Below are 21,978 nucleotides of genomic sequence, written 5' to 3'. Positions count from 1 at the left end.
GTTCCGTGGCCAAGCAGGGTTCGCCGACAGTTAGCTGGGCTTTGAGGGAGGAAGAAAGAGAGAGGAAGAGACGGAGGAGAAGGAAGAGAGGAGGGGGAAAGAAAGCCACGTGGGTGGTTCTGGTCCTTCTCTCCTCTCTTCTTCGAGCCACTTTTCCAGAAGGGCCCGCCAGAGCTCGACTCTTTTTCCATATTTCTGCCTGGAGAATCCCAGTCAAATGGTTTTGGGGGAGCAAAACAAACAAGGTGCCCAAAAGACCCCCGTTTGGAGCCGCGCTGCGTTTGCGCCAATGGACGGTTCTAGTCGAGGAAGCCGAATTGCTGAGTGTTCATTTGAGATGGCCGCACCTCGAAAAAGATTTGGTGGGAAAGGGCAAACAAAATGACCAAGCGGGTGGGGCGACTTCTCTATGAAGAAAGGTTGCAGCATTTCGGACTTTTTAATTTAGAGAAAAGGCAAGCAAGAGGCGGCATAATCGACGTTTACAAAATCATGCGTGGCGTAGAGAAAGTGGAGAGAGAGGAGCTTTTCTCCTGCTCTGACAACAGAAGAATTCATGGACATCCAATGAAGCTGAATGTTGGAAGATTCAGGACAGATAGAAGAAAATGAGCCTGGGCAGCAAAACCAACGAAGAATCTTGTAGCACTTTATATAGACTAAAGACTATATGTATCTGATGAGGTGAGCTGTTGTCCATGAAAGCTGCAATAAACCTGTTACTTGTTGTTGTTCAGTCGTTCAGTCGTGTCCGACTCTTCGTGACCCCATGGACCAGAGTACGCCAGGCACGCCTATCCTTCACTGCCTCTCGCAGTTTGGCCAAACTCATGTTAGTAGCTTCAAGATCACTGTCCAACCATCTCATCCTCTGTCGTCCCCTTCTCCTTGTGCCCTCCATCTTTCCCAACATCAGGGTCTTTTCTAGGGATTCTTCTCTTCTCATGAGGTGGCCAAAGTACTGGAGCCTCAACTTCAGGATCTGTCCTTCTAGTGAGTACTCAGGGCTGATTTCTTTGAGAATGGATAGGTTTGATCTTCTTGCAGTCCACGGGACTCTCAAGAGTCTCCTCCAGCACCATAATTCAAAAGCATCAATTCTACGGCGATCAGCCTTCTTTATGGTCCAGCTCTCACTTCCGTACATTACTACTGGGAAAACCATAGCTTTAACTATACGGACTTTTGTCGGCAAGGTGATGTCTTTGCTTTTTAAGATGCTGTCTAGGTTTGTCATTGCTTTTCTCCCAAGAAGCAGGCGTCTTCTGATTTCGTGACTGCTGTCACCATCTGCAGTGATCATGGAACCCAAGAAAGTGAAATCTCTCACTGCCTCCATTTCTTCCCCTTCTATTTGCCAGGAGGTGATGGGACCAGTGGCCATGATCTTAGTTTTTTTGATGTTGAGCTTCAGACCATATTTTGCGCTCTCTTCTTTCACCCTCATTAAAAGGTTCTTCAATTCTTCCTCACTTTCTGCCATCAAGGTAGTATCATCAGCATATCTGAGGTTGTTGATATTTTTTCCGGCAATCTTAATTCCAGTTGGGGATTCATCCAGTCCAGCCTTTCGCATGATGTATTCTGCATATAAGTTAAATAAGCAGGGAGACAATATACAGCCTTGTCGTACTCCTTTCCCAATTTTGAACCAATCAGTTGTTCCATATCCAGTTCTAACTGTAGCTTCTTGTCCCACATAGAGATTTCTCAGGAGGCAAATGAGGTGATCCGGCACTCCCATTTCTTTAAGAACTTGCCATAGTTTGCTGTGGTCGACACAGTCAAATGCTTTTGCATAATCAATGAAGCAGAAGTAGATGTTTTTCTGGAACTCTCTGGCTTTCTCCATAATCCAGCGCATGTTTGCAATTTGGTCTCTGGTTCCTCTGCCTCTTCGAAATCCAGCTTGCACTTCTGGGAGTTCTCGGTCCACATACTGCTTAAGCCTGCCTTGTAGAATTTTAAGCATAACCTTGCTAGCGTGTGAAATGAGTGCAATTGTGCGGTAGTTGGAGCATTCTTTGGCACTGCCCTTCTTTGGGATTGGGATGTAGACTGATCTTCTCCAATCCTCTGGCCACTGCTGAGTTTTCCAAACTTGCTGGCATATTGAGTGCAGCACCTTAACAGCATCCTCTTTTAAAATTTTAAATAGTTCAGCTGGAACTATTTAAACTATTTAAACCTGTTACAGTACTGTTTAAACCTGTTACAGTATTTAAACCTGTTACAGTACTGTATTATTCATGTGCTCTTTATGCAAAGATCCAGGCTAAGTGCCCTCCCAGGCTGACTGGTTTTTGTATATTCATTTTTTTATTTTTGGAAACATAAACAACAGGAAAGCAAGATACAAGCATATTGAGATATACGTTCCAAAAATGACATAAAAAACAAATATGAACCAGCTAAACCCAGCATTCTGCTGAGAGCAATCTGTTAGCCTAGGTTACAGCAGGTCCAATAAGCATGAAATTAAACTGTGTTTTTTGTATTTGCAGGGATGCCTGCAGGTTTTGACAGGAATCACACAATGATGGAATACAAAAGCCAAGGACAAGGAAGGCTTGTAACAACACACAACTTAACCAAAGATTGACTGGGGGCGGGGTGCTAAGAATTCCAAAGGCTAACAATGTGGAGGATAGGTTACATGATGTTACATGATGTTCATTTGAGTATGTAGTAAAATGAAACCAGTCACCAATAACTTTATTTTTGTTGCCCTCCCAGCACTCTGAAGTTTTTGTGCAATTTTTTTCACTAATGTCAGGCACTACACCTTGTAACTTATGGAGAGAATGCATGCTTTCATTGCATGCAAAAGGTAGCCCCGGGTGCAATCCCCTACGTCTGAAAGCCTGGAGAGCTACTGCCTTTGCCAACATCTGCCAGGGCCAGCAGAGCAATGTGAGTTGTAGTGTACGGACAATATTGAGCCAGATGAATCAGTGGTTTGACTCTATAAGGCAGCTTCCTCTCTTCCTCAGTTCTGTAAACCAAGGAATGAACACTCAGAAATTCAGCTTCCTCAACTAGAACCGCCCATTGGTGTAAACATTAGTGTAAAGCTTGCCTTTTCTCTGTAAACCCCTCCTTTGGGCTTGCTTCCATCCAGTCAGCAGACACACCCAGAGCAGTGACTCCCACAAAAACACAGCAGGGGGAGAGGGCTCCTCCAAGGGCAAGTCACACTTACTCTTTTCAAACACTTAAAACCAGGGGTAGGCAACCTAAGGCCCAGGGGCCAGATGCGGCCCAATCGCCTTCTTAATCTGGCCCGTGGACTGCACTGCCTCTCCTAGGAACATAGGAAGCTGCCTTATACAGAGTCAAACAGTGAATCCATCTAGCTCAGTACTGTCTACACTGACTGGCAGTGACTCCAGGTTTTGGCCAAGGACTCTCCAGCCCCATCTAGCAATGCCAGGGATTGAACCCAGGACCTTCTGCATGCAAAACAGATGCTCTGCCACTGAGCAACGGTCTCTGTTTCCTGAGGCTTTCAGGGGGACCCACCTATTGTCACGAACTAGTCATTTGCTGGAGCCAGCTGACACGGTCAGTAATGCGATCTTGCTAATTGGACCCAAGGCCTGTTTGGTGCAATTGTTTTGCCATGGTTTCAGTAACAACAAAATTAATAGTTAATTGGAAGTCATGCAACAGGAGCCGCTGCCAGCTGTGGAAACTGCGCAAGGGCAATGCCATGCATTATGCATGGGAGGCATGGTCTGGTTGTGCCATCATGTGGTTCTTTGGATGGGGTGCGCATCAAAGAGGCGGCAGCAGGAGGAAGGGATGGTGAGCACGAGTCGCCCTCCTGAAACACAGCGTTTGTGCATATTCTCCGTTCCTCTGGCCTCTGGCTGTGTACACAATCCTGTTTAGTACTCATAGCGCAAACTATGGAACTCACGCCTGCAGGAGGCAGTCATGGCCACGAACTTGGATGGCTTTAAAAAAGGTTCCGACAAATTCATAGAGGATAAGGTCATCAGTGGCTACCAACCACGATGGCTACGCTTTGCCTCACCCTTCAGAGAGAGTAATGCTTTTGAAAACCAGATGCAGGAACCTGCAGGTAGGAAGAGTGCTGTTGTGCTCGAGTCCCGCTTGCAGGTTACCCACAGCCATCTGGTTGGCGACTGTGAGAACAGGATGCTGGACTAGATGGGCCATTGGCCTGATCCAGCAGGCTCTTATGTTCTCCATGCCCAGTGTTGCTTTGGGAAGTGGTGTTCACATGGCATTAACCACACCCCATATCTGTTATGAGCTATACTATTCTGCATCTATCCTGTTGCTTCTTATGAAATACTGCACTTGGATGTGTTTCCTCGCAAAGCATCTTTGATCTAAATTGCAAAAAAAGAATGACCTCGCTGCATTATATGCCTGCAACGTGTGCATAACCCTCCGCTCCCTTATCTTCCCCTAATCTCCCAGGGTGGATAATCTGATGGTGATTATCCCGAGAGGCATCAAATCCATCACTCAAATGTTCAGCCCGGCATGCAGAGACCTTGTGTCACAGATGCAAGGCACAGACTCAAAAGATTTCCATGCTTTTGATCTACGTACTGTGAATACAGCTTCTCTCTGCCAAAAATGTTGCTTTCGGTCATAGGACTGACTGCTCCAATTAGAATGAAATCCCTTTAAGTAATAGAATCGTAGAGTTAGAAGGGGCCATGAGAGTTATCTAGTCCAACCCCCTGGAAGGCGGTTCTTAATTCTAAGACCCTTGGGAATAATGTCCAGGTTCCTGCAGGACATTATTCCCAAGGGTCTTAGAATTAAGAACCCTCTTCAATCCACTGCAGGCCCCTGGAAGGCCTTATTGTGTTGTGAGGGATGACCCTACCATTAGGCAGCATTTTATTTGATTGTTGCAACCTGCCTTGGGATCATGGTTTCATGATGGGCAGGCTAGAAATTGGAGCAACAGATGCAACTGTGGCTACATGCCAGCTATGCAAAAGTCAGAAGCTTCTACACCCCCCCATCTCTCTCCATCCTCCATTCAGAAAAGCAAAAGGCATTTTAAAGGACACCAGCCCGACAAAAGGAATAGGTGGAACAGCTAGCAAGGGGGTGGCCCTGAGGGCCAGATAAAGATGCCCCAAAGGCCACATTTACCCCACCCTGCCTTTAATTCTCCACACTTTTTGTAGAGGGCAGTTGGAAGAGTCTCAGTGGGCCTGGGCTAAGATGTTGCCAACCTTATTTTCCTAGCAGAGCTCACATGCCAGTAATAGTTGCACAGAAATATACAGTAACCAGACCTTTTCTCACACCTGCTCTCCATACCAGCAAATGCTTCACTGCTGAAAGGGAGCCATTTAAACAGGGTTGCCATATGTCAGAAAGTGAAAATCCGGACATTAATGTTGTTGAGCGCTTTTTTGGCAGATTTGTCAAGTTTGTTCGTTTGTTTGGCCAAAGTTGTTGAGCCAAAAATCTAATTTAAAAAAGAAAGTTTTTGAGCTATTATTAAAGAAGTTCGCCAGAATCTACACTTCCGACATGGGTTGCCCTACGTCCGGACATTTCAGCGATTTCCACCCAGATATTGTTTCCAACAGCCGAATCCCGGCTATGTCCAAGAGGTTCCGTATATATGGCAGCCCTAATTTAAATTGAATCCGAGAAAGCATGAGCCATCCTGGATCAGACGGAAAGTCCATCTACTTGGAGCTCCCGTTGCCAGCAGTGGTTGCCCAGATGCACCCAGGAATCCCGTAAGCAGGGCAAATATATTCAAATATTTCCAAGTTTGCATGTTAATATATTGTAGCAGAATTGACTGCTCCCTCCTATAAATGAATTGATTGAAGTCTGCCAAGGCTTTCATGCACAAAAAAGCACATCAGCACTGTAACCATGAAAGTATTTACAAGGCTTCTGCTCTGGACATCTGGCAATGGTGGTTCCAAGCCCCTGTGGGTGGGACAGGACAATAGGAACAAGGCAATCCCTCCCAAATTTATCCTCTTAACTCCTAAAGCCACCTTTGCCAAGCAGGTGCCCTCCAGGTACTGCTGAACTACAACTCCCATCAGCCCTGACAGCTAGCAGCTCTCAGCACCTTATCAAACCACAGTTCCTAGGATTGTTTGGGGAAAGCCATGAATCTTTTTATCCCCCAAATATTTTTATCGTTTTCACTTATTTATGCAAGAAGCAACAATCAATATTCAACCATCCATCCCACCCTACACAGAAGCACCAAATGTCAATTTAATTACATTTAACTTTTTTAATCATTTCAGTTTTTAAAGAAAGGTATCATTCCGCAAGTTGCCATGTATCCTTGGGGGCCTATAACCATGCTCTATCGATGTTGCATATGTAGTAAAACTATGCCAGGCAGATTGAAAAGCAGCGGTTTTCTTGTCTGTTCGACTCTTTTGGATATTAACCGTCCGTTTGTTCCTTAAATCCTAGACTTACGAGATCCCGATCTCAAACAGGTCTGCGTTTAGAGTCTTCCAATAACTGCAATAGTAAGCAGTGCAGAAACCGTCAGGTGAGTAATGAGATCCTTGTGGGAAAGTGGCTGGGCAGTTTCTGAATAACAAAATAATAACAGGATGACAAAAATTCTAGGATCCAAAGGGACAGCTTGTGCTGTGATAAGGCCCGCTTTTTAAAGCGAATCTTAAAGTGGCTTAAGAGTGCTTTTAAACGTCTGGCGTGGTTGTAACCGGTCTATCCTGCGGTTGCCAAGGACTCCAACTCCCAACAGCCTCCTCGCACAGCTAATGCTGAGGGATGATGGGAATTGGAGTCCAGCCACCCCTGGCGGGCAACGAGCAGACCTAGAGCATGTGCAGAGTTCCTTTCCGCCTCCTGGCGTAACCGCGCCTCTCCCGTGCGCAAAGGCGCGCAGCCACTGCTGCTGGTGATGGCGACGGCCGAGTGCTGCTGAGCCTCGGAAGAGGCGGGCCCGGCCCTGCCCCGGCCGCTTGGCCCCGCCTCACCCCCTCCCCGCCCTCCTCCTTTCCCGGGCGAGCATGGAGAGCCGCGGCGGAGAGGAAGGCTCCCTAGCTCAGGGGCGCCCGCAGGAGACGCGCTAGGCCAGGCAGCCCCAGCGCCCTCCCCATGTCGGGCGTGCGGAGGAGGCAGGCGGCCGCGGGGCTCTCGCCGTCGGGCAGGTGAGTTGCCCCTCGGAAAAGGGGAGATGCTCCCAACCCAGCACCCTGCAAGCCCCCCCGCCCCTAGGTTTTGCCCGTTGGTCCAGCCGCTCAGGAGGCAGCTTGGGCTGCAGCGCAGCCCTCTGGCTTTGCAAGCTCGGGGAGACGTAGGTCTCTGCCCCGAAGGCGCTGCAGCGCTTCTATGTTGCGCCGGGCAGAGATTGAGGAGGGCGCCTGGGGAAGCCGCCCACGCAGGGGCAGGCAGGACAGAGAGAGTTGGAGCCTCGCAGGCAGGAGGCCACTTTCTCCAAAGTGCGGCCAGAATCAGGGCCTTTGATCAGGGACCCTCCCCACATTTGCACAATATCCTATCATTGCTTGTTTTTTAGACGGTGCTTCACAACGCCGACTTCTTTGCATGGAATCGTTTTAGGTGCGGGCGGATTTCCCCCGCCCACCCCACATTTTGCAAGGCTGGTTCTTATCTGTGGTGAAATCCTTACAGTACTGTGCTTTGAAAAAAAGGATTTTCCTGAGCAGGCAGGTCTCGTCCCCTCGGGCGGAATATATCGTGCAAGGCATGACAGTAGCAGGAATTAATGAAAGGCCTCTCTTATAAACCCCGAGGATCAACGACTTTTCCTGGCTGATTTTTTTTTAATACTGTGTGGATTTAATCCGTGTTCTGAGACAGTCCTAGAGAATCTCATGCTTTTCCTAGAATAAATTTATGCAACCCACTTGCCACACTCTGGCAGAGTTTCCAAACGGAAACATTTTTGTCTTGGTGCTGATGTATATTTTAACTTTGTTTTATTATGAAAATTTGTGGTTGTTTAATTTGTGAACCACCTCGGTCATTTGTATTTGGAATGAAAGCTGGTACATAAATTCCTTGAATTGACTAATAAATTGGTGTGCATTTTTAAAAGCCTTCCACCAACACCAGCACCCTGAAAAATTCTTTATTTCCAGACTGAGGGAAGAAACTGCATCATATCACGTTTTTAAAAAAAACCAAAAAAAAAAAAAACCAGCTGAAGTTCTGTAAAAGACTTCAGTCCTCTGAGGCTAGTATCTGGGACCTTCTCTGTGGAGTTCAAATTTAAACTAGATCCAGCTCTAGAATTCCAGAACCATCCCAAATACTTAGTTAATGAATCTGTTAGGTGTCTCTCTCACTTGTTATATTTTAATTTAATTCTTCATTCTAGACAATTTGTGTACTACTTAATTACAATCTTATCCGAGTGCATCTGTGTATAAATAAATGACAAGAAGGCTTTTATGGGCAAAGGGGATACTTCAAAGCAGCCTTCCCCAACCTAGTTAAGTGGCCCCCACCAACATTTTTGGGCTTCCACCAGGCCCAGCCAGCACACCTTTATTGTAGTCCAAAACATCTGGAGGGTAGCAGTTTGGGAAAGGTTGCATCTAAGCACAGAAAGCCCCTCTCTTTTGTCTCCCCATAAAACATGCATTAAAGCTGACTTTCCACAGTAGAAAACCATTTGTTGGGAACCACGGGAGGGAAGAGGGCTTTTGTGCTGGGGTCCTGCTTGTGGGCTTCCAACAGGCACTGTGAGAACAGGATACTGGACTACAGTGGTACCTCGCTAGACGAATGCCTCGCTAGACGAAAAACTCGCTAGACGAAAGGCATTTGCTAATGAAAGGCTGACTCGCAAGACGAATTTCCCTATGGGCTTGCTTTGCAAGACGAAAAATTTTCGCGATCCCCCCCCCCCCCGTCAAACCGCTCTTCCCCTGTTGGTGCTTCGCAAGACGAAATATTCGCTAGACGACAGCACTCGCAGAACGAATTAATTTCGTCTTGCGAGGCACCGCTGTAAATGGGCCACTGGCCTGATCCAGCAGGGCTCTTATATGATGAGCTTCTTGAGAAAGAGACAAGAGACCTCTGATGAGGAGGTACAGCCATCTCAAGGGACATGAGTTTTGTGGCGGATGTCTCTCAGTGGCTGCTAACCCTACCCTGATGCCCGTCTTCTTCCTCCACCATCAGAGGTATTGATGCTTCTGAATACCAGTTGCCGCAAACTGCAGGAGGGGAAAGTGCTCTTGTGCTCAGGTCCTGCTGCAAACTTCCCACAGGCATCTTTTTGGCCGCTGAACAGGATGCTGGATGGGACCCCTGTTGCAAGGCCCTTCTGACATTCTCAGTGTAGCCAAAGGCTTTTATTGACTAGAGCCCACTAAATGCTCTGGATTCTTTTTCAGAGAAGAGCTGGTTTTTACCCAGTGAACCTGGACATTGGGGTTAACTGGCAAAAACTGGGAGAACTTGAGTTAACCAAAGATGGTCCAGCAGGTGACTAATTCCACTCTTGGTTGGCCAAGGTGTAATCTTTTCCCCACCCACAACTCCGGTGTTTTGACATAACCCTACTGCAACTTTCACCAACATGCCTCCCTCCAAAAGTTTCTGAATGTAGCTTCCATCAGGCCCACATCAAGGCCAGTGGGATGATGGAGGTTGTAGTCCAAAACATCTGGAGGGTGCCAGCTTGGGGAAGGTTGCTCTGTTGCATTGAATACCACAGGTTAACCCTGTGTGGGTGTGAAAACACAGCTTCCTTTTGTTTGCAGTTGTGTTTGTAAGTTGCATGTTACATTATTACTACAGTGGACCCTTGGGTTACGTTACCTTCGGGTAATGTAACTTTCGGGTTGTGAACGCTGCAAACCCGGAAGTGTATACTTCTGGGTTTCACCGCATGCACAGAAGAGCTCTGCGCGTCTCGCACATGCACAGAAGCGGCACCTCATGTTGCGGACTTTTCGGGGTATGTAAGGACCCCCGGAACGAATGAAGTTTGTATCCGGAGGGTCCACTGTATTTAATGTATTTATAACCCACCTTTCTCCCAAGCTGGGATCCAAGGCAATTTCCATTATTTAAAAACATTGTAAAATACAAAATTATAAAAGCTATCTAAAAAAAAATCATTGAAATATATCATAACACGTTTTAGATTAAACCAGCAATTCAAGTACAGTTTGCCCAGCAATCAGCATCGCCTGCTCCTCAGTTTCCAAAAGTCAAACTGAACAGGAAGGTGGAAGGATAACAAAGGTCGGCAGAAGGATAACAAAGGAGGAGTCAGTCTGACCTCTCCTGGGAGGGAATTCTGCAATATGGGTGCATCCACAGAAAAAGGCAACCTCTCATGTGACCACCAACCTTGCCTCTGATGGTGATGGAACTGAGAGAAGGTGCTCATCTTAGCACCCAGACAGATTCATGTAGGGAGGTATGAGATTTCAGGTAGCCTGGGCCCAAGTCATATAGGTTCTGACCAGCGCTTTGAATTGTGCCCAGAAACAGGCGGCTAACTAGTGAAGTTGTTTTTGCAGTGGAGTAACCTGTTTCCTGTCACTGGTCTGAGTCAGCATTCTGGGCTGGCTGAAGCTTCCAAACACTTTTCAAAGTTCTTTCCTTACTTTTGAATAACTGTTCTCCTTGGCAGGCATGGAATGTCTCAAGAGGAAGACGCCTGCAGGAATCCCCGGTTTCATTTCGACTTGTGGTTTTATTTCACTCTGCAGAACTGGGTGCTGGATTTTGGGCGCCCCATTGCCATGGTGAGTGCCGCTGCATTTTCATTGCCATCCGTTGGCTGTTAAAAATGTGGGTTCCGGGCAGAAAGAGGTTGGTCACTCTATGTGACGGGGGGTGGGGGGATGACGACAAATTTTGGTCGCAGCATTAGGAATTCCCCAGAACCGGGAATTGTGAGTTCCTCAGTTCCCCACATGTTAGAAGATTTAGGACTGACAACAGAAAGTACACAGTGCCTTAGTTAAACTCTGGAATTCCATGTCATGTAGTGATGGACCCCAGTTTGGCTGGCTTTAAAAGGAATTTAGACAAATTCATGGAAGCTAAGGTTACCCATGGCTAGTAGCCATGATGGCTGTGCTCAGTTTCAAAGGCAGCATGCTTCTGAATGCCAGCTTCTGGGGATCACAAGTTGGGGGAGTGCTGTTGCAGCCAGGGACCTGGTTCAGGGCTTCCCTTTGAGGCATATGTGAGAGCAGGATGCTGAATGAGATGGACCACTGACTTGACCCAGCTGCAGGGCAATTCTTACATCCTTAAAATCCTGGGGCAGCATCACCCAGGCAGCCTTTTCTTTGGAAGAGGGAACGCTAGAGATGCATAGAGTTTTCAAAATACATGCTTTATTTACAAGTAGACTACCGTATATATGAAGGTAAGAAGTGTGTTCTCCTGTTAAGCAGCAGATTTAATATCCCTTGAGAGGGAGAAGCCACTCAAGGTGCCTTCAGTGCAGTGTCTCTACCTGTTCCCAATATGAATATAAGATGTCCCTACTGGATCAGGCCAATGGCCCATCTGGTCCAGCATCTTGTTCTCACAGTGACCCAAGCACAAAGCACTCCCCCCACACCCCACCCCACTGTGGTTTCCAGCAACTGGTATTCAGAAGCATTCCTGCCTCCAACCAGGATTCTCTAAACAAATATATGAGATCTGAGGGTTGCAGCTGTGTATTATATGGGCACAAACTTCCGAAAAAGTTCTGCTAGCTGGCAGGAATGCAGGGGGAAATTGTAAGGGGTGGGGGTGTTCATCCTTCCTTGTGCCTGGAAATCCTCCCCCACTGCCCCTGCCCTTCATTTATGGGGCAACGTGGGGTTAGGAACTGGTGTTTTCTTGATTGTGGTTATATTCTCAGACTTGGACGTGGAAGACCAGGGTTCAAATTCCCACTTGGACATGAAGCTCACTGGGCCAGTCAGTGTCTCTCAGCCTAATCTACCTCATAGGGATGTTATGGAGATAAAATGGGAAGAGAACCAAGTATACCACCTTGAGCTCCTTGGGGTGGGGGAAAGTGGGATGTAAATGCAATGAAAGAATGAATGTGGTGGTTTCTTTTTCATTTACTGCAATCTCTGTTGGGCATGGGTTTTGCTACACAAGAGCAGGAAGGAAATGGCTTTTGTGGCCAGCCTTGACAAAAAGACCATATAATAATATAAAATTAAAAAAGAAGTCCACTGCTCATTATGGGCTGCCAGTGATGAAACTCATCCCTTCTCCTGTTTTTCATTCTTTCAGATCGTGCTTCCATTGGAATGGTTTCCCCTGAACAAGCCAAGTGCTGGAGATTATTTTCACATGGCTTACAATGTCATAACACCCTTCATTCTTCTGAAGGTAAATTTCTGAGCTGTGTTCTTCTCTCATTTCTGCTGAGATCTGTTTGCGTGTTTTGGAAGGCTGAATAGCGGGAATAATGATCAGAGTAGAAAGTGAATTCTCTGAAACGATGGTGCTCAGAAGTAGTGCTGTGCTAAAATTTTATCCTGTTCACTTATTTGTGCCACCAGTTAATGAGAAAAGAATTTGCACCAGAGGAGAGAAAATTTCAGTGAAATTCTCATGGGTGGCTTGCAGGGTTTCTGTTGTGCTCACCTTACTCTTGAGATTGTTGATGAGAGTCTGTTCTTTCATTCTGCAAAAAATCTTGCCAGTGGTCTACTTCACAGCTTTCTTAGGCGACCGCTCTCTGGTTAAAAGTTCAGGGGAAAACATCATAAAGTAACTCCTCATGTGTAGCTTTTTCAGATCGGGAGGCTGCAGAAACATTTACTGGAGAGAGAAACACAAATGCCACCTCTCAATGGCATAGCAAGCTCAAATCCCCATACCTGTTGAAATTCTAAAGTGCCGTGTTAATGAGGTAGAACTATGGAAGACTCTTGTGGCTAAGGAAGAAAACCTTTACAAAATCGGAGGACAGATTTTGGCACAGTGCTTCTCGGAACACACACTGATACAGTCAAATGTCACTGTGAACATGGTAGAGCTTCACGATTATGATGGGTGTCATTGGGTAGTGCTGCTTGCATTTTGCATCATCAGTTTAAAAAACGACAATAGCTCTCCAAGAAGCATGTTACTAATGGAAAATGCCAAGCTTGGGCTTGGCATCTTGGAGCCCAGCAAAGTAAACTCAGCAATGGTAGCATTCACCAATGACAACCTTCCCCAAGCTTTTGATGTTGTTAGACTCATTGGCCATGTTGGCCGGATCTTCTGGGTTTTGGGAGTTCAGAGCATCTGGAAGGCACCTGGTTTGGGAAAACTGGTCATGAAATGTTAGACGGCATAATGGCAAAAGCTTGCTAAAAGTAAAGCAGCTTTTCTCTGGCAGAAAACAGGGGCTAAGTAATTAATAATACTTAGCATTTTTCTAGCATTTTTTTTTAATTTAGTGATCACATATGTGATCTTGCTGTAATCCCTACAGCAGCTCTGCTATGCAGCCCAAATGATTCAGCAAAATAAGCTGTCGGAGCAACCTGCTTTTGAGCGTTCTCAGAGATAAAACATTCAGATAACAATTGTGTCAGAATAACCACATACAAAAGGTCTTGTTGAAATGCAAGCAGGTGGGCGACAATTGCTTGTGAGCTGAATAGATGCCCATTACAAGTTAAGTTTATATAGATATGAGTGTGTGTGTGTGTGTGTGTGTGTGTGTGTAAACACATTCGGATCTTTGGAACTAGCGAGGATGTTTTCTGCAGTAGGTAGATCAGTGTGAATGTTTAGGTTTCTGAACCATTGTTGTTTAGTCGTTCAGTCGTGTCCAACTCTTCATGATCCCATGGACCAGAGCATGCCAGGCACTCCTGTCTTCCACTGCCTCCCGCAGTTTGGTCAGACTCACATTGGTAGCTTCGAGAACACTGTCCATAGGAACTGGAATTATTCTCTTTCCCTGGCTTCAACTCTTAACATAAGTTAATTTGGGACCAGTCTCATTGTTTCATTCTGCTTTATATGACTTAATGGCCGGCATTGCCTTTTAAATTTGAAATGAAATTGCATTTCAAGAGCTTTGCAGATTGGGGTGGGGGTGCAATCAGCCACTGGTTGCGGGGCACAGGAACACTCTCTGCAGTGGACACAATCGAATTGGCCACTTCTACTGAGTGGTGCTTTTGAATATATTTTTTAAAAAAATTATTTTATTTTATTAAGTTTGCTTGACAACATTACATTGTTATATATGGTATTATGAAAAAAGAAAAAGAATACAAATCAAAGTCAGTTCTATTCAAAGCAATTCACCATACATAAGACTTCCTGCCTAATGAATAACAATCAGTTGCTTTTATGTGCAAAGGGTGGTTGGGTTAGTTGCAGGTCAGTGGACGCTGCAGTTATGTTTTGTTATTTTTATTTTAAAAATGGTCCTTTCCTTTAGGAAAAACAAATGAAATTAATTATATTTAAAAATTCATTGGAAACCAAGAACTGTGAGTCCTATCTACAGGATGTTTTCAGCTCTTGCCAGAGGAAGAGGTGGGTGGGTGTGGGGGTGGGTGTGGGTAGGGCAGGCTCTGATTGTCTCTCCATGTTCTTGAGAGGAGTTTCCCATTGCAGCTCATCGAAAGGTCCCCCAAGACTCTCCCACGGTCCATGGTGTACATCTGCATCATCATCTTTGTCATGGGAGCCAGCATCCACCTGGTGGGGGACTCTGTCAACCACCGGCTGATCTTCAGCGGCTACCAGCTCCACCTGTCCGTCCGGGAAAACCCCATCATCAAAAACCTCAAGCCGGAGACTCTGGTAACGAGAGGCTTTGATGCTTCCTGCCTACTTTGTGTCTGCTGCTGGCTGGGACACTTTCCCTGACTTGACTCTCATTCCCTTCCTTTCCAGATTGATTCATTTGAACTGCTGTATTATTATGATGAATATCTGGGCCATTCAATGTGGTAAGTAAACTGCAGGGCGTTTCCCACACATCAGGTTGGGGGTATTGGGTTGGCGTTCCTCGCTCCCCCCACTTTTCTTGGAGGAGAAAACATCACTCAACAACAATAATAATTTCTATTTTATTTCATAAAATCTATACACCAGTTAATTGTAAACACACACACACACACACCAGCATACAAAGAGAATAAAACAATAAAAACTTCAGTAAAAACAACTCTTTAAAACATTCAAAGGATAAAATCAGTAATAAACTAAAAACAGATCAAATCAATCATCAACATTTACACCTCTTGGTAGGCTTGTCTAAACAAAAATGTTTTTAGCAGGTGTCAAAGGGAGCACAGGGAAGGCACCTGCCTTATGTCAAGAGGCAGGGAGTTCCAAAGTGCAGGTACTGCTGTACTAAAAGATCAAGTTCCTACAAACGTGGAACAGATATGATGTGGCATTTGTAACGGGGCCAGTTCCACCAATCGAAGCAGTTGAGTGAGCACTTAAGGGGTAAGGCGATCTTGCAGGTGAACTGTTCCCAGGTTGTTAAGGGCTTTATATACTAATAGCAACACCTTGAACCTTGTGTCTCTCTTGCAATTGGTTCCAAAAATCATTTATGACAATTAAAATCTTGGCTTGGTTCCCTCTCCTCCAAAACAGGTTTTTAATTAAACTCTGCACATCTCTTTTGGCTTCATCCCTTGTGGAGGTGCATTTTACAGATCTCTCTCTCCCACAATTTTTTTGGGGGGGGATTTTCTCACCCTCCATTAACAGTAGCATAAGAAATCCATTTCTGGTTGTGTCTGCATTTCGTTCTCAAACAGTCCTGACAGGAGGAAGGAGTGACTTTAGAAGGCATGTACATAAATGATCCTCCACTGGGAAGTGGAGGGGGGAGCAGCAGTAAGGACCCAAAACGAAATGAGCATTCTGGATTTAACAGCGATAGGCAGCTTGAACGGATAACCTTTTCTTCTGTTGCGTGTGTTCCCTGGTAAAATTGGTGACATTTATCCCTGGCTAATAGGCGGCAGAATTTGGCTCAGAGAGACTTGACGTCTTTGGTTCTGGTTATTGACCTGTGATGGTAGCCACTGCCCTGGGCTGCAGAAGGAGCAATGAAATGTTCTTGCTGCCTCTTAACTTCTGCATAAGACCTGGAAGGCGGCAGCTTGCATGAGAGGCCCCCTTGCCCTTTTCTCCTTAAGCCATTCCTTGTATCCAGCTCCACCCAGACTTCTCTCACTGACCTCCCCAGAAGCTCTGTGTTATCTCCCAAATCAATTGTGCTTTCGTTTGTTTGTGTAGCCATGGGTGGTTGCCAGCTGTCATTAGATAATAAACCAAGCATCTAAGCAAGCCCCTGCTTTTACTTGATTAAGAGCTATGGTTAAAGTTAGCGGTTAGTTAGGACAGCCATCCCCACCAACTGGGGATGATGGGAATTGTAGTCCAAGACATCTGGAGGACAAATTCACAGAGGAGAGGGCTATCATTGGCTACTGGCCACAATGGCTGTGCTCCGCCTCCACATTTGGAGGCAGCAATGCTTCTGAATGCCACTTGCTGGAAACCACAGGAGGGGAGAGGACTCTTGTGCTGTGGTCCTTCTTGTAGGTTTCCTACTGGCATCTGGATGGCTACTGTGAGAAGAGGATGCTGAAGTAGATGAGCCACTGGCCTGATCCAGCCAGACACTTCTTATAAGGGCATCACACTGGGCAAGGCTGGCTGGCTTGATGGATGAATGAATGAATGAATGAACTTTCTAGCTCTCAGGGCTGTAAGGAGCAGCTTGAAACCAAACCATCTGCAGAGGACCTGGTCAGATCTCTGGGAAAGGGGACAGAGCACAGACAGGCCCCCCACCTTTACTACCACAATGCTCTTGTTCAGAGACTTCACCCAGTCTTCATGCTGTTACAGCTGAAGCAAAGAACCCCTCTTTTCTGCGTTACATCTGGGGAGGTGCCTGTTGACAGTGTCCACTGATGGCTCCGCTGCAATTGTGTTCCCTCTTGCAGGTACATCCCTTTCTTCCTTATCCTGTGCATCTATTTTTCTGGCTGCTTTATCCCCATTAAAGAAGAACAGCAGAGGATACCTGTGTCTGCTTTACTCCTCATTGGGCCCAGCAGCCTCTATTACTGGTATGTGAGCCAGGTGTGGCTTTGCAGAGGGGGAGGAGAAGGAAGTCAGTTAGATGCTACAGAGCTACATGAGGCCACTGATGCATCATCAGGGGATAGGCAGCCAGTGTTCAAAGGATAATGCGAACATCATGAATCTTAACCAAGATCCCTAGTTGTAACATGGAAGAGTAGAATTTGTTACTCTTAAGTAACACACATCTGTTTTTAATTGTTTTTCTGGAATATTGTTTTTCTTCAAGGTTTTGCTGGTGCTGCTTTTAACTGTGGTAGAAAGTTGTCCTAGATCAGTGGTTCCCAAAGAGCATGGTACAGCCCTTTGCAGGGGACGACGACGCTAAAAGACAGGGGGCACTGGAGGTGTAAATGACTATCAGACCTTGAAAAGCTGGTATCCCTGAATCAGGTTCATCAGTTTTGTTGAATTAATTAAGCTAGATAGCTTTATTTGGTTTTTTTTAAAAATAAAGGTGCAATTAATTACCGTTTTGAATTTTATTGTGTTCTTATCTTCCTTAGAAGGGTCATGCAAACTGCTATTCTGAATCATGCTTTTTATAGGGTCGGGGCCCCTCTAGGGATGAGTTTATGGGAACCAAGGGGACGGTGGCCAGAAAATGTTGGGGAAACACTGGTCTAGATCATTTCAATAGTTATCACAACAATTGTTTGCAACCTGCCTTGATTCAGATTTCGTACAGCAAGGCAGGGCACAAACGTCAGAAATAAACTGTGTGCTGGGAAGCCAACCTGGGAGACCTCTTACCTGAGAGGCATCTTCTTCTAGTGCTGAATGTCGTCGCCATCCCCATCTGCCTGCTTTCTCTTCCCTGCTGTATGAAGGTCTCTGACCCGCGTCCCTTTCCCCCCTGCTTGCAGGTACCTTGTCACGGAAGGGCAGATCTTCATCCTCTTCATCTTCACCTTCTTTGCTCTGATGGCTCTGGTGATGCACCAGAAGCGGAAAGGCTTGCTCATGGACAGCAACGGACGCTTCCTTTTCTACTCCTTCATCATCACACTGGTATTGATCGCCCTGTGGGTTGGCTGGCTCTGGAACGACAAGATCCTCAGGAAGAAATACCCCGGCGTCATCTACATTCCGGAACCATGGGCTTTTTACACCTTGCACATGAGTAACCTGCACTCTGCAAAGGGGGAGAGCATTTAACTTTGATTCTTTGGTTGGGGGACGGTGGAGAGAGAGAATTTGAAAACGCAACCCTTGGCCCCAGTCTGCTCTGTTGCAAGCACCATTGAAGAGGACATGATGTGTGCAGTGGATCGGGCCCACAGTACAGAGCAAGAGAAGTTCCTTTCTCACCCCACCCAAAAAAAAAATTCAATGGCTAATCCTAACGTAGCTCAGATAAAGTGCTGCATTGTGGTTCTATGCAGGTTTACATGGAAACAAGCTCCACTGAGTTCATTGGGGCCTACTCGCAAATAAAGCCAGGCCTACTCAGAAATAAATGCTATTGAATTCAGTGAGGCTTCATGCCCGCATAAATTGGATTAGGGTTGCAGCCTATTTCTGTTTAGGATCACAGCCTTAGTCTGTAATAAGGGCATGTGTGGGTTGTACAGAGAATTATTTACACCCATTGGGACCCACCATTGAACCTGAAATATTTGTCTGCTTGAGCTCTAGATTTCTGAGTGTTCTTCATCCTTCTAGTTCCTATGGCTGATAAGGTAACCTTGTAAACACGTCAGCAGAGTCTGTGAGGATCTCAGAAGCCAGAGAGGATCATCTCCAGCAGGCCTCCCATGGTCAGAGCAGGTTCAGTGCTATGCATACCCACTTGTTCCCTGTTTTCCTTCCTGTGTCCCACAGAATAAACTATGCAAAAGAGAAGTGAATCTGCTTCTTTCGTACAGTCTAGCTTAGTTCTCGCTGCCTTTTTCTTAAAGCCCAGGGTTTGGAGAGCCCACCAATGTCTGCTTTTGGTTTTGAGAGCAGCTGCTGCTGAAAATTTCAGTGGGAGTTGCTTTTTTGTTTTTGTTTTCTTCATTTTAATGGATTTTGAAATGCCCTCTGATCATTTTGAAGGAGGAAGAATACTGTTGATCCCACTGGGGACCCCACTTCTTAAATCACTCCACAGGGCCCTGCAGGGCTCACCATCTGAAGCAGCTGGAGGGCACCAGGTTGGGGAAGGCTGTAGAAGAGGCAGATGCGTGCACGCGCACACACAGCCATGTTCAGAACCTGATCCTAAAGCAGAACCTCAAGAATGGCCACTGAGGCATACTGCACAGCTCTCATCACGGTCTCATCAGGAAGGCTAAATTTTTGCCACTTGTCGAAATGGATCCTTCTTCCTTGCCGCATGCCCTCTTTGTTCCACTGTCCGTTGTCCTCTCTATGCTTTTCCTCCCCTTTGATACTCAGGTAGAAAATTTTTAATTCTAAGGGAGGTGCACGGTTATTTCTTCGAAACTTTTTAAGGACTTGTTGAGTAGAACTTTCCTTTGTAACCTCAAATTCCTGGACCGAACCTTCATTGACTGTTCACCTTCCATGACTTTGCCTTGTGTACATTTATCCTGAGTGTGATCCAAACTAAGTGGATGTAAAAGAGTTCGTTGGCAGAGAAATAAAAGTTTGCTAAAGTCTTTGTGGGCTGAGATTTTATTTTTTAAAATTGTTAATACAGACCAAGGTGGAATCTAGACACTTATAAAAAAAACACTGTGAAATGCTTTTTTTTTTAAGCGTTTTGAAAAATATATTGAATTTGCCATAAGCTCACCATCGCCAACTAGTGTCACATTTGTATAATGCACTTAAAACACACTTAAAACATATTTGCAGCTATATAGCTGAGTCCCAAGTCTCCATTTCCTGAACCTGGCCTGATAGCTAACTGGCAGCCATTGCAAGTCTTTCAGCTGCAGCATTATACAAGTGTTAAATAGCATTGGGTACAGGATGGTGCCCTGTGGCACCCAACAGCATAGTTGTCAGAGGGTCAATAAATAATCACCCAGTGCTATTCTCTGAAAAAAAACCTCTTGAGATAGAAGTGGAACCGCTGCAAAACAGTGCCCATCTCACAGAGCCTATTCAGGAGAATAGCATGGCCAATGGTACCAAAAGCTGCTGAGAAAAAACAAAACAAAAGAATGGCAGGGTCTCATTCCCCCTGTCCTCTCGATAAAAGTAATCCTTAAGGCAATCAAGCCTAATTCAATCCCATAAAAGCCCCAGGCCTAAATCCTAATTGAAATTGGTCAATCTGATCAGTTTCATCCATGAGTACTTCCTTCCATGTGGGGTTGGGTGCCACAACCTTCTCAATCACATTTCCCCCAAAAGGGGGTATTTGCAACCAAGCGGTAGGAGTTGAGGGACATTCTCAGGAGTGGTCATATTTCCACCTCTTTCAAAGGTATCTTACTTTAGGTTATGCGGCATATTTATTTATTTAGCCAAACTTCCATTTGTTCTGGTGCTGAGAGCAATTGTCCCAGGGCATTGTTAATGCTTGAATCGAAGATCCAAATGGTAGCCCTCCGCTCCCTAATTAATACTGGGCAAAATTCCCAGGGGATGTTATCCTTGCACAGTCACTATTCAGCTCAACTGGTTTGTAATACAAAAAAAAACCCCGGCAACTTGAGAACACCTGGGGCAGACCTAGTTGTCTCTTGCTCTGCCACCATTAACAGTCTCTCCTGCCTTCATGGCTAAGGCCCCCTCTGGAGAAAAACCTATTTAATCCTAGCAACGTTTTGGGCAGTGCTTTTTTTCTAGTGGGGGGGAAGGGTGCCGGTACTCACTGCCCAGAAATGGCTGGAGGAGGGACAGCCGAGTGGGGAAAAGGAGGCGGCACTTTGCACATGCTCAGCGGACCGTCAGAGCCGCTTCGGCCCTCACCTGAGGCTGCAGTGGCAGGGGGAGGCTGCTGTTGGGGCTACCCACCTTGCGAAGGCTGCAGCTGGACATGCTCGGCGGCAAAGTCGCTGAAATAAATGTAGAAGGTGGCAGATGCACGGCAGGAAGGGGGCTTCGCCTGGGTGCAAGAAGGGTGGAAGCAGCGGCTCCTGAGGCACCTACGGAAGGGGAGGGGAGGGTGAAGCCGGTTAGGGTGGGAGGCAGAGGCGCCAACGGTGGTGTAGAGTCCTCTGGTGTAGCTGCACCAACAGCAGCTCATGGATCATCACAGTGAACAGCAAAGAGTGAATGACAGCACCCCGCAAGGCCCCCAGCGGGTGGGTGCCTACCATCTCTGAGCGCATAAAGCTAGGAGGGGTAATTCAAACCCCCCTGACTTGGTTGAAGCCTGTGCAGAGAGAATTCGCTAGGTGTCACGAGAGGAGTGGCCAAGGAAAGGGGTACTGCGTTCCGGCACATTCCAGCAGCGGGGGGGAAGCACAATTTGGGGGACCAACTTTTTAAAGTGAGCCCTAAGCATCTGGGGGAATCTCTTGTCCTGCTTTCTTCTGCTGGAAGATTCATCCATGCTAACTCCTACCTAGCGGTTGAGTGACCTCCGTGTGTCCTCCTGAAACAATCGCATTAAGCATTAGCAAATGGGCACCACTAGTTGGTATTTAAACACAGCATGAGGTGTCTTGAAGTCTTTTTGGGATTACCAAGCCTTTGAGGCGCTCTGTCATTTGGGGGATTCCAGGGTGGTAATTGCTGCTTTTAGTATGGTGGCATTTTCTAAAACTGTCACACTGTTTGTTTTTGTTTGTTTGTTTTTAAAAAACACCTATGGAGAGGTGAAAAACAGCTTCCAGTAAATCGACATTTCCATGGCCTACTTACTGTCTGTTTAGTAGCTGCTGAAATCCAACACACAGCATGTCCTGTATCCATGACAGCAAAGAGTATTTATTACACCTGCTGCTTCTTGCTTCTCGTCAGCACGGGTGGACTTTAGACCTC

At 46.2% G+C, this 21,978-nt stretch overlaps 1 protein-coding gene and 1 long non-coding RNA gene across 2 annotated transcripts; both read left to right on the top strand.

The window, feature by feature from the left end:
• The first annotated feature begins 146 nt into the window (after positions 1-146).
• On the top strand, positions 147-2,718 carry LOC117056393. The gene is made up of 2 exons (XR_004427727.1): positions 147-684; positions 2,505-2,718. It is a non-coding gene; the product is annotated as an uncharacterized LOC117056393 (long non-coding RNA).
• A 4,282-nt stretch (positions 2,719-7,000) lies between these two features.
• CLN6 (CLN6 transmembrane ER protein) lies at positions 7,001-19,697 on the top strand. The gene is made up of 8 exons (XM_033167021.1): positions 7,001-7,163; positions 10,634-10,748; positions 12,253-12,351; positions 14,590-14,778; positions 14,872-14,927; positions 16,953-17,078; positions 17,958-18,249; positions 18,315-19,697. Exons 1-7 carry the CDS (start codon positions 7,111-7,113, stop codon positions 18,247-18,249), a joined length of 930 nt encoding a protein of 309 aa, XP_033022912.1. The 5' UTR covers positions 7,001-7,110; the 3' UTR covers positions 18,315-19,697.
• Positions 19,698-21,978: the final 2,281 nt, after the last annotated feature.

The sequence above is a fragment of the Lacerta agilis genome, chromosome 13, assembly GCF_009819535.1.
Source record: "Lacerta agilis isolate rLacAgi1 chromosome 13, rLacAgi1.pri, whole genome shotgun sequence".
Taxonomy (NCBI): domain Eukaryota; kingdom Metazoa; phylum Chordata; class Lepidosauria; order Squamata; family Lacertidae; genus Lacerta; species Lacerta agilis.
The sequence above is the reverse complement of the archived record's forward strand: the minus strand, read 5'-3'. Positions and strand labels throughout refer to the sequence as shown.

Excerpts from the sequence above, each read along its gene's own strand:
- CLN6 (XM_033167021.1), top strand. The coding sequence starts at position 7,111 with ATGTCGGGCGTGCGGAGGAGGCAGGCGGCCGCGGGGCTCTCGCCGTCG. Across the intron at positions 10,749-12,252 it reads TTGGGCGCCCCATTGCCATG|ATCGTGCTTCCATTGGAATG; the intron begins GTGAGTGCCGCT and ends TCATTCTTTCAG. Across the intron at positions 14,928-16,952 it reads TATCTGGGCCATTCAATGTG|GTACATCCCTTTCTTCCTTA; the intron begins GTAAGTAAACTG and ends TCCCTCTTGCAG.